Source organism: Micromys minutus (assembly GCF_963924665.1).
Source record: "Micromys minutus genome assembly, chromosome: 24".
NCBI classification, from domain to species: Eukaryota; Metazoa; Chordata; class Mammalia; order Rodentia; family Muridae; genus Micromys; species Micromys minutus.
The window spans coordinates 7239312-7251861 of NC_137959.1; the positions used below are offsets into that span (position 1 = coordinate 7239312).

A 12550-nucleotide genomic window follows, 5' to 3' on the forward strand; every position below is an offset into this window, starting at 1 on the left:
CACAGTGACACACTTCCTCCAATAAGGCCATACCTCTTAATAGTCCCTATGATCCAAGCATGCAAACACTCTTCTATGTGGAACTATTCAAACCACCACAGGTGTCTTGCAGAGTTTATGGGTTGGTATTCCCGTTAAGTTACATAACAAAAGCACCTCCTTTGCCTCTTTGTCTCTCAAGAACAGACAGGTGTTTGTGATGCTGAGGGATTCCTGCATTATTAAAATAAGACCCAGAACTGGTGTCAAAGCCAAGGCTTGCCAAACAGCAAGGTGTTATGGGCAGGAGTGTTCACCTGTGCATGCATGTTTCTAGGCCAGGGATGGGCTATATATATATATATATATATATATATATATATATATATCTTTATTTCTTTCCACTTCTTTTTTTTTTTTTTTTTTTTTTTTTTGAAATAAGGTTCAACACTGAACCTAGAGCCCCTGTTTCATCTAGACCTGCTACCAACAGGCATCTGGAACCCACAGGCTTGTCTTGCCCCTCCTGGCTTTTCCTAAGGAGTGGAGCTATAGATGCAATCAACCACTCTGAATGCTTTATGTGGGAGCCAAAGATTAAAATCCAAGCCTACAAGCATGAGCAGTGAGCATCTTACCCATTGAGACATGTCCCCAAGCCTGAAATTTCTGACTCTTAAAGGTTTGAATTGACTGCAGCCCACTTCTGCTTTTAAAAATTTCCCATCGTTTTGCAAAACCTTTTATAAGCATGGTCATTTGGTAGTTCATGTGGAACCAAATACAAACTCTTCGTCCTCCATAACTTTATGTTTCAGAAATTCTCATTTGCATTCAAATAATTTAAATTTTTCATTGAGAGGACAATTCCCTCTATATTTATTAATTATCACATAAACACATACATATTTTTCTAAAGAGTGCTTCATTAGCTGAATGTTTCTATTAGGATGTTAAGTCAGACTAACTAAGGACCTGTTATGAGTTTCTGGCTGTCAGCAAAAGTTAGTTTTGATATTGGCTTCCTTGTGAAAGACCTCCGAAGGGAGACCCTCACTCAAATCTCAGGAGAGGCGCGCACCCAGCGAGGCACCGAGACCAGACTTGCTGCAATCGCATGAGGAAGTTTATTGAAAGTGAAACAGAGTGAGATCTCAGGCCAGCATGCTGGGGTCGAGACTCATACACCACGCAGGGGTAGAGGAGTTCGACCCCGGCCTGAACTTGTAACAGGCTTATAAAGGCAAAAATCACAAAGGAGGGGGAGGACAGGGGGAATGAGGAAATTCATAAGGGGAAGAATCATACATTTTTTATCAGTACACCCCCAGGCACACCTAGGGCGTTGGAACATTCCACAGAGGTCATCCGGACCTTCTGTGGTATTTTGGGAACTCAAATCTCAAGAAAGTGGGATTTCCTGGGAGCGGCAGAGGAAATCCCTAGGGCAAGGAATCAGTGTCCTTTGACAACCTTTTACTCTTCACTTGCATACATCCCTATTTCTTGAGTCATGAAATTAGCCCCTTTTCTTTAAAGACTACTATACTATACTGTTGTATATTAAGCTGTACACTGACTGCTCTTCTTATTCTGAAAGGTCTTAGGTATCACACAGTGGTGATTCCTAGGAGTGTCAGGTGACCACACAGAGATGTAAGGGTTGCCATGTCCACTGTCATTCAAGAATACAGACAGGCTATCTTTCTAGTTAGGGAATCAGCTCTTGATTCAGAGATAAACCAAACCTTTCTTCAATGTAGGCCCAATACATTCACTCCTTTCTTCACAAAATAGAGTTAAACCTTTTCTCTTCTTACAGGTAATGTAGATCACCAGCTACTACAGATAAACTTTTTATGTCTTTTCATTTTAAAATGTATTGCATACATTAACAAATATGGGACCCTTAGATATTGCAAAATTAATTTCATGGTGTTTAATAATAACTCTTTCTGTGGACATAAAAATCTTCCATCCTGTGGTACTAAAATAATCACTTATTGGTAAAGTAAAATTTAGCTTTAAAATATAATTTTTAGTCCTAGTGAATAGGCAGATTTGAGATTTCAAGAGAACCAGATAAAACAGCCAATTTTCTACATGATGTTTTATTTAAAGGTAATCCCAAACCAGAAGAGGAGAGTAAGGGAAGTGAGGAGAAGAAAAGGAAGAAAGGGGGGGGGGAGAGAAAGGGAGAGAGATTTCCCTTAATGATACTCTCAAAAAAAAAAAAAAAAAAAAAAAAAAAAAAAAAAAACCATGAGGTACCAACGACTAGCTTTCTTATGATGAGGATGGCCATTATCCAATTATGGCACATGTAAATATTGAAGGTACCCAGAGCAGCAAGACGCCTAGGAGTCCTAAGAGTAAGTAGAGAACACCTTTTTAAAAATATTTAAAGATATTTAAAATATTCTCCGCATTTACATTTTAAATGGTATCCCCTCCCCCCCCTTCCACCCTCCCCACCTTGTTTCCATGAAGGTATTCCCTTTCCCAACTACCCTCTCCATCTCAGCACCTTGGTGTTCCCCTACACTGGGTAAATGAGTCTTCATTGGACCAAAGGCCACTCTTCCCATCGATGCCAGACAATGCTATCAGTAGAGAACACGTAAATCAGCAATTCAGTCTTTACATTCAAATATATAAGATGCTCCAGAACACAATAGGAAATTGATAACACCTTGACCCATATTTTTACTAGTTTTTATGCTTCAGATATCAGATAATTGCACTTATGTTTTGAATAATATAATTTTCTTTAAAAATCACTATGAGGTATGCATGTGTGTGTGTTGAGACAATGCCTTGCTCTGTAGCCCAGGTTATCCCAGGACTCAAAATTCTTTTGTCTCTGCCCCTGCTCACCTATATGCAACAGTTATAGGCAGGTTTTACACTTAGCATTTTTCTATTTTATATGTTTCTTAAAAAATGTAACTGTACTGCACAGAACCACATAACTAAACTAAACATTGAAGTAGCGTTTTATCCACTAAGACTCTATCCATGATTCAGGATACTTTATGGCTGGAAATATATTCACCCTGTTTATTTTGAGGGCTCATGAATTACAAACAAAAATCAGCTCTCCATTTTATCCACCCCCCTTTTTCTGTTTTTATGCAGAACTAAAACTGTTACTCCTCAACTATGAGATAACACCATTTTATGTAAAAAGATATTTGTTTTTTTATACTCGTTGAAATGATCTGTCCATGTATTTATTACTCTGTAATTATAAAACTTGGGATTATTTAACTTAAATAACTGGTCTTTATTTCTTTTATTTTAATTATTTGCAAAATAATAGTTTTTTTCACTACAGCATCCTCTCACAACTACATCTTGTGCTTAGTTCCCGTTCATCCTCAGCATCTCTTCTTGCCCACCCCTTCTCACAGGCCCTCTTCCCTTTCTACTCCCAAGTTTTCTTCTTGTCACCTGCCAGGTACCTTTGTCCTTTGCTGTTCTAATATTCTCATGCAATCAATACATCTCACATGCCAGGATCCTCCAGCTATTTTCATTTAGTTTTTGTTAATATATTTATGCTGTTAATCAGCTTCATGCATAGGGTGGATTTCATGCGATCAGTGGTACCATCTTGTGGATGCCTTTATATCCTTCAACTCTGTGCTGTTTGTCTGCTCTCTTGTCCGCCCGAAATGAAGTTAGATAATCAGGGAAGGAAGATGATGTTGTCTGCACAGAAGAATTTTGTGTAAATATATGCAGAACACTCTCAGTCATGGTTAATCTTCCCACTATTCTGAAGCTGTATGCTTTAATTAGCAAGGCCTTTAATTTTGACCTTTTATCTTGCCTTCCCATCTTAGACAACACAATGGTTAGTGCCCCAGTTCTACTCCTTCATTTCCCTTCAGAAAAGAGCAGGTCTCCCAGGGATATCAACCAAACATGACTTAACAAGTTACAATATGACTAGGCATATGCACTTATATCAAGCCTAGACATAGCAATTCCGTGAGGGGAAAACATCCTGAAAGCAAGCCAAACTGCAGAACCACAACATAGAAGCAGAGGACCTAGGTGAGACCCATGCAGGCTTCATGGCTGCTGCTTCAGCCTCTGTGAGCCACCATGTGCCCTACTTAGTTGATGCTGTGTTCTTGTGTTATCCTCCCCCAAAGGTGTCTCCCTCATTCTTGATTCCTCTTTCTCAGCTCTGATTTTTTCTGACTTTTTCTTCTTGCCACTGTTTCTGTTATTCTGTTTAGATTTTTCAGTTCTTGTCCAATCTTAATAAGAGCTGAGTTATATTTCAGATGTGTATAAATCTAAGGTAATTTTTGAGTATCATTTGGTTTCTAACTGAATTACAAGGACCTACCTTAATAATACAGGACACCATTTACAGAAGAGACAGGACGTGTATGATCAGCTAAAAAGAACAAAGCCATTCATCAACTGTTTAACTCAGAGTATGGAATGAATGGAATTTCATGAAGTTCTCATAAAACCCTGATGTATTCATTTTGGAAGAGCTCAAACCAGTGAATTCAGATCCTAGTTAGGTAAATCATCTTACCCTTCTTCTGAGACACAGGAGGGGCGTCAAGATGAGTACTGATGTGCTTCCCCTGGAGAATTATACAAAGAGAACATGGTGAAATAATAGTGCTTTCTGGTGATCCTTTGGACCCTAGGTCACACTTTAAAATCTAGCTATCCCATTCATAACCACTCCTCTTTTTTTATCTTTAGGAACAGATATGAGGACAGCATCTCTGATTATTATGATTTGTCTTTTTACCCCAGGTTGTTGGAACAGTGTGTTTTGTATATTATCTGTCTCGGTTTTGTTGAACATTTCCTTGGCATCTTTACTTTGAATTACTCAAAACTGTCAAAGCCTGGCTTTCATAATTGATGAGCCCCAGGAAAAGCAGGTGGCACACCACCTTTTTCACACACTCCTGCTACAGAGTCTGGGAGAAATGATACAGACATTCGACTAGAAATGCTAAGATGACAGAAATCTTCAATTTACTCTTTGCTCTTGTGTTTGTCTGATGCTGGACCTCACGGGAGTGATGTTGAGATCTAGACCCGTTTAGAATGACACTCGTTATTTTATGAATAAAACATGGCTCAATGCTAAACAGCTCAAGAGCTTTTCTCCTTGTGGAATCTGTCATATGGTATTTTTAACCTTTGCTTTGGAAAAAGCATAACAAACATGGAAATGAAAATACTTAGAAGGTGATCTTTAAAAAATGACACATGTGAGAAAGGAAAGCCAGTTCAGCAGCTTAGAGTGCTTACAGCTCTTGCAGAAACTGAGTTTGGTGCTTAGTACCCACATCAGGCAGCTCATAACTGCTCATAGCTACAGTTCCAGCGTGGCCAACACTGTTTTCCAGCCTCCACAGGCACCTGCATCTATAGGATATATGTAAGCACAAGCTGGCACATACACACATCTACTTAAGCATAGCAATATTTTTTAATTAATTAATCCCGGCGGTGGGTGTCCTATCCACACCAACAGTTTGTGTTCCAAAATGAAAGACACACGTACACACAGCCCTTAATTTTAATATTCCTTATGAGCATCATAGCAGGTCCACTGTTTAATCACCACGTGGTCAATCCCAAACTCTTACTTACTAAAATCTGTGTTCTATTTTGGCTGCACTGGACCCAGAGGGCTGCCCAACTGGGTCATGCTCTTGGCCGACACTCTCCCTGCTCCTTCACATGAAGGCCATACCTGTGTCCTGCAGTATTCCCAGGGATGGAGTCTCTCCCCTCCTCCACTCCACCCCAGGTCTGTCCACAGGAGAGAGCCCTAACCACTCACATTCCTTGAGGGACTTACATGTGGTACACTACTATTAAGGGTATAAGAAGCCTGTTGCTCAGCAGAGAGAGAGAGAGAGAGAGAGAGAGAGAGAGAGAGAGAGAGAGAGAGAGAGAGAGAGAGAGAGAGAAGGAAACTAAGAGTTCAAGGTCATAGTCATGCATTCATTCACACAGCTAGTGCTTGTAGAATGGATGGAAAAGAAATTGGTAGCCACACTCAGTGTTTGGGTACATGTGAGTCTTTGATATTCCCATCCCCCTTGTTTTCTTTCATGTGAGGATGTGAAAACTGTCTTTATCAACACAGCAAACAACTGAGTTCATCCTTTGTTTTGATTTGTTTTGTTTTGATTGCATGGAATGCCATCATGGTGGTTAAAGATAAGATCATATCTATCTATCATTTATCTATCTATCTATCTATCTATCTATCTATCTATCTATCTATCTTCTTTATTCATTAATTTATGTATTCACTTTACACCTTGATCAATGCCCCCTCTTGGTTCCCCCTCACACAGTTCCTGTCCCATCCCCCTCCCATTCTCTTTGAGAGGGTGCAACCTCCCTGGGTATACCCCCTCCCTGGCACATCAAGTTTCTGCATAAGTAGGCTCAAATTCATGATCCATTGCATGGTATTCTATGATATATAGGCAGTATCAATATATTACATATGAGATGTAATGTTATAACGGAAAGCTATGAATTAAGTAGAATTGCAAAGAACATCCTGTCATGAGATAGGTAGTCAGCTGTATTTTGTCCCTGTGACAAAATACCTGAGCAACTGAACATCATTTTGGCATGGCCAATTGGCTTCAGTATTACAGAGCCTGTGGCAAGACAGAACGTTGTAGTGAGGAGTGTATGATGGAACAGTGGCTTGACTCCAGGGAGCCAGGAAGCAGAGGAAACTGAGAGATGTAACTGAGTTTCCAGGATGGGCCATCAGTGATTTTGCCATCTTTCCACAGGGCCACAGGCTGGCAACCTAGTCTTTAAGAGAGATTTTGAAAGACATCCCACATGTAAAACATACAAGATCATATCAGTGTTCTGAGATTGGCAAATTTATAGCTTGATTTTGCTTTGGAAAACTCGTGTCAAATTTCAGTACCCAACTATAAAACTTAGATAGGAAACATTCATGGAATAGTTTTCTTTCAAGAGTGACTTGTGTGTGTGTGTGTGTGTGTGTGTGTGTGTGTTTATATATGAGTGTGTTCTATGTGTGTTTGTGTATATGTGTGCATAGTGTGTGTGTTTTCACATGTGTTATGTGTATTTGTGTGCACATCTGTTTTCTGTGTGTTTGTATGTATAAGTGTGTGTATGTGTGTATTGTATATGTTATATGTGTATTTGTGTGTGTGTTCATATATATGGGTGTGGGATGTGTTTATATATGTGTGTGGTGGGTATACATGCATGTGTGTATTATATATATTTGTGCATGTGTATAGTATATGTGAATTTGTATATATATTTTCTGTGAATGTGTGTGATTTTTGTATATATGTGTATATGCTTGTGTGTGAATTTATGTTGTATATGTGTTTGTGTATAGTCATGTGTTTGTGTGTGTGTGTGGAATATTTGTATGTTTATGAGTATGTATATGTATATGTGCATGTGTGTGTGTGCATGAGTGTGGGCATGCATATTTTATTGTTATTGTTGTTACAAGGTTCCTCCAACACCATCGGCAGCTCTGTTGACTCTGCGGATGATGTGTGTGCATAATGGAGACTTTCCCTACTGCTCATTCACCAAAATGGCCTTGTTTTCTGCTTAAAATTTTTCTGCACAGATTTATATTTAGAAAACATGAAGAGCATTGAAATGAAAACAACTCAAAAAAGTTCAAAAGATGAAGGACTTGTTTGGGGCTCATTAGAGACAGTGGAGAGCTTTGCTTCATATTGTCTTACTGAACTCAAAATCTATACTTCATGAAAAAAATAATTATTGGTCTCTAAAAGGCGAGAAATTTTCAAGGAGCCTTTGTGCCTGTGAGACAGCTTCGTTATTACCAAAAGGGGGAGTTTGAAGCACATGAAATGGTTATATAATAATTAAGTGATTAACATTTTATGCATTACTATGATATAATTTAAACATTTCAGAAGTCAGGTTTTGTTTTACCACACAAAGAGATACATCTCTTTTCTAAGCTATGTGTACAAGAATTTATAAGAACTTGCCAGGTGCATGAATTCAGTATGTGTTTCTTTTTTTTCTTCTAAGTCTCAAAGATAGGTTAATAGAACTGTTAGAACATTTTTTTTAAAAAAAATCTTTGAAACACTCTTACTTCAGTAATGTAGTTTCTGGCTATAATTTTTCACAGTCTTCTTTCAAATGAAAAACATAGTAAACTACAAACTATTTGTGATGTAGTCAAATTGATAAAACTTAAAATAATTATGAAAATATTTAAATTATAATTCCTTTGAGCATACATTTCTGGATTTTAAGTTATTTTCACCTTATGCTGGAAAGATGCAGCTGCCGCTTTATGATTTTGTCAATTTGGTAGGAAATGAGCCTTCTAATTCTTGGCCTGGGTATTTTAGAAGACCAGAAACTGTTGATTCAAAAATGATATATTTGTAGGATGCAGAGCCATGCCTGTATATACGAATACTACTTTTCCTGCAAGCATGAGACAGTGAGTTCAGACTTCAGCATTCACATACAGGATATAGCCCAACTTATCAAGCGGTTCACTAACAGACTCTGTCTCCAGCAAACCAGGCAGCGAAGACACCTGGTGTCCTCTTCTAGGCTCTCAGAGCACATGCACAGGTACATTCATTTCACACACATGCACATGTAATACGTATCCCTTGCATACAAAGTAATGATATTTGGAGTAAAGCGTCTGGAAGGTAATATACATATTCATGGGTGGTTACAGGGGATTGCTGTGAGTATTCTCATTTCAGTGCTCAGAGACAACTTAAAAAATCTTTTCTTAAGTAGTCTCACAGAATTTAAAAATATTTAAAGACCTATGATCCATGTGCTGTGTGTTCAAAATTGCTTAAATTTGAATTGATAAATTCACTACAATAACAACTAATAGTTTTAATCAGCTTTATTGGTAAGCTGGAGTCAACTCATCTAGATACTTCTATGACTTGACATATCTGATGTTTTCCAACCAATTAAGCTTTTGTGTGTGAGTGTCACAATGGTATCATTGTCCACAGAAACTGGAAGAGAATCTTGTCAGTAAGAGTATGATTTGAGAGTGTGCTGTGAGTTTGACATTCATAAAGAAGTTTCAAGCATAATGTTAATGTCTAAACATTATGCTCTATTCCTGACTTTTTAGTTGTATGAAATAGTTATTCTTTAAATACTGGCCACCTATTCTAAATAGTTTTGTCTTCCCAATGGCAAGAATTTTTCTTCTTGTAATATATGGGTCTGAGGGTTCTGGAAACTCTGATATTGACTTATTGTTATTTAAGATGTGTGCAATATTGAATTTAATAGACCTTAAGCCAAAGAAATAAACCTTTCTGATATATGAAAATTTTAACCAGTAAGGCTTTCTGAAAAAGAATTTTAATTATTTATAATATAACATATATATTGCCACTTATTTAAGTACTTACAGCTAAGAGTAATCAGAGAAGGCTCATAAATGTGTTCCACAGTGTATTTTATGTGTATGTACTTGTATTTTCCTCTGTATTTATAGGTGTGTATGTCTCATAAAGCATTTAAAGAGAGAAAAATGAATAGGTAGAAAAAACCCACCCTAGTTGCATTAACAAATTGAATTTTCAGGCATACTTATTAAACTTAACAAAAGGAATGAGTTTCAGAAGCTAATACCAAAATATGATGTTATGATATAAATTTACATAGATTCTTAAAAATTTAAATTCACTAATCAATTTTATTTATTAAATGGGTAAACAAACGTCTTTCCAATTGAAGATTTTCTTGACTGAGCTTCCTGTGATGCTCATTTAGTAATAATTTAACTACTGCCTTTTCTTTCTTCTTGCCTAGTGTTAAGGAATCCTGTGTGTAAACTATATAGATTCCCCACATCTGACAATAAGTGGATGAGAATTCGTGAGCAGATGTCAGAAAGCATTCTTTCTTTTCATATTCCTAAGGAATTGATTTCCCTTCACATAAAAGAAGACTTGTGCAGGTAAGAGAAATTAATCATCTCTCATATTTTCTCAGGCCATTCTTTTTTGCGCTTTATTGAAGATATTTAACATGTACTGCATGTGATGTTTTGAACTATGCAAATTTAGAAATGGTCACACTAAGTAAGTAACACATACATTACCTCATATACCTACTGATGATCTATTTTCTGGGTTTTTTCATCACATATGATAACAAAATAATCTTGACCTTCACTGACCACTCTGGTGAGCAGTAGTCCTGCCAGGCTCCCGATCACTTGACACAAATCTGGTGCAAATTGAGATGCTCAGTGACTACACAGTGCACAGGAATCTTGAGTTCTTAGAACCTGCTAACTCATGAAACTGAATGGTGGGGTCTTAATATTCTGGATGTGCAGATATAGCTCTATCTTTGTCTCTATTTCTAATATATTTTCCTCTACCCATCTACCTATCTACCTATCTATCTATCTATCTATCTATCTATCTATCTATCTATCAATCTATCTAGATATACTTAGAGTTGACTTCAGCTACCTCTTTATTTTTATTTTTACCATTTTCAATATAGATAATATTAAATTTGAGATCATGTGGCTTTGGAGATAGTTGAAGTGTTTTATGTGGAAGCAGAAGAACTTCAGTGCAGCCCCAGTGCCCACGAGGGAAAAAGCACACAAACGAAACAAAAAAAAAAAAAAAAAATTAAAAACCAAAAACAGGTGGCACAAACTGTAATCTCAGTGATCTGGAGGCAGAGCCAGAACAATCCATGCCTCCGGCTGGCCATCCCAGCTCACTGAGTGTGCTGAAGTTCCAGGTCAAGAGAAATTCTGTCTCTGAAGAAAAGGTGGAGAGTGAGTGAAGAAGAGAGCAAGTATATACCTTTGCTCATCTACACGCTATATGTGTGCAAATGCACACACAAGTTTATATATGATGCTGTTTTGTATCTTGGGTTGCATTTCTTATGTAAAGCACTGTAGTGAACTAGTACTACAAGCTCTGACCCAGGGCTTTACCTACTCTGGTTAGAATTACTCGTTCTTTGGCTCGTGTTTGAACTAAAGAACACTAACCTAGCAAGACTTTTAAACACTTGTTGATTTTAAAACCATTTAGGATAACTGATAAAATATGTTAATTGAATGTACTTTTTAAACAAGGAAATCAAATCAATTTCTGTAATAACACAGGAGGATTTGTGAGTTTATTGGTTTGTCAGAGAGTCTCTGAACCATGACTAATTAGATAATCCATTTCTCTGCCTTTTAAATGAGCCTATAATGACTTGAAAAATGCAAGGTACTGTATCATAAGAAACACCTTTAAGCCCCAAATCTCAGATAACTGGCAGTGTCTCAGAGTAATATAATTCTCTTATTACTAAAACATACAGTAGCGTGAAATGTCCTGTGTTTAAATTTGTGCCTCATGCCAACAACCATACACCTATGACTAATGATATTGTGCCATTTTATATACTTTAAAGTTCCCAGAGTTTCCAAATTGATCTATGCCAGAAATGGCACCACAGAAGGGCAATACTGTACTGGCAAAATTGGTTAAACTATGGGTTAATACTGTTTTTATTTATGAAACAAGGACAAATATTAACATGAACTAAAATTCGTGAAAAATTAAGAAGGGTCTTGGACTAGACTGGTGTAGGTGTAGAAAATCAGTGGATGAAAGGAAGATAGATTGGCATTTAGGATGGATGAGTAAAGAAAATTAGGACCCAGAAATCAGCATACACAGATGGATTCAGGCCAGGAAAGGCTGTATCATGGTCAGGAATCTACATAGACTATGGAAGACCCAGCTACATACATGTACTAGGGGGAAGGGCTCACAGCACAGAAGTACCAGGCAGGACCTGAAACATCTCTCAGCTGGGAAGTACAAAGATTTGTGCAGTGGAACAGATATAATAGGCAATAAATAGAAATAACCTCCAAAAATGCAACTAAGGGCTCTATCTAACTTAGTCCCCGAACCACAGGAACAGAGCCAGAGGCACAGAAACTAGATAATGATGGTATCTCACAACACATAGAAATCTATTCTCATACTAATATGTAATTGTGCTACTTTCGTATTCGATAGGACTTATTTTAGAGCAATTTGGGGATTTAAAAGCTTACTGGAAGGGTCAATCATACCACTTCATTTAAAAATACAACAAGATAGTTAATGGCAATGTGTAAAAAGAGACTCTCATATCTTCCTTAGTCTACCTAAAACATCCCCTAGGTCAAAGAGCTGCTCCTCTGCCTCATGCCTGCTCCTGACTCCAACCTTGGCCATCCATATGCTGTATGTCCCAAATACCTCTCTGCCCAGCCCATTTACTGCTGAAAAATCAGAAGTAACAGTGGGGGTGGGGGGGGGCATACGGAATCTGTTGAGTTTGTGTGATACAAGCCATTGTGACTTCTGTTGTCTTCAGATTCATTCCACCCTGCCACTGGAGGGTTGGACACACTACTTGGGCACGAGAAATGAAGAAGAGACAGATGGGGGTCTGCACTCTGCTCCACTGATGGGGTGCTGGGCTTGGCTTC

The 12550-nt window shown here is 37.8% G+C and overlaps 1 protein-coding gene across 5 annotated transcripts in view; it reads left to right on the forward strand.

Moving 5' to 3' along the window:
- Positions 1–12550, forward strand: part of INPP4B (inositol polyphosphate-4-phosphatase type II B) — a 297538-nt gene that overhangs the window by 123940 nt on the left and 161048 nt on the right. For all 5 annotated transcript variants that reach the window (XM_080937277.1, XM_080937279.1, XM_080937276.1 and 2 more), the window contains one exon: positions 9850–9997. In XM_080937277.1, coding sequence (XP_080793403.1) covers positions 9850–9997 — 148 coding nt within the window. The remainder of the gene's footprint in view (positions 1–9849; positions 9998–12550) is intronic.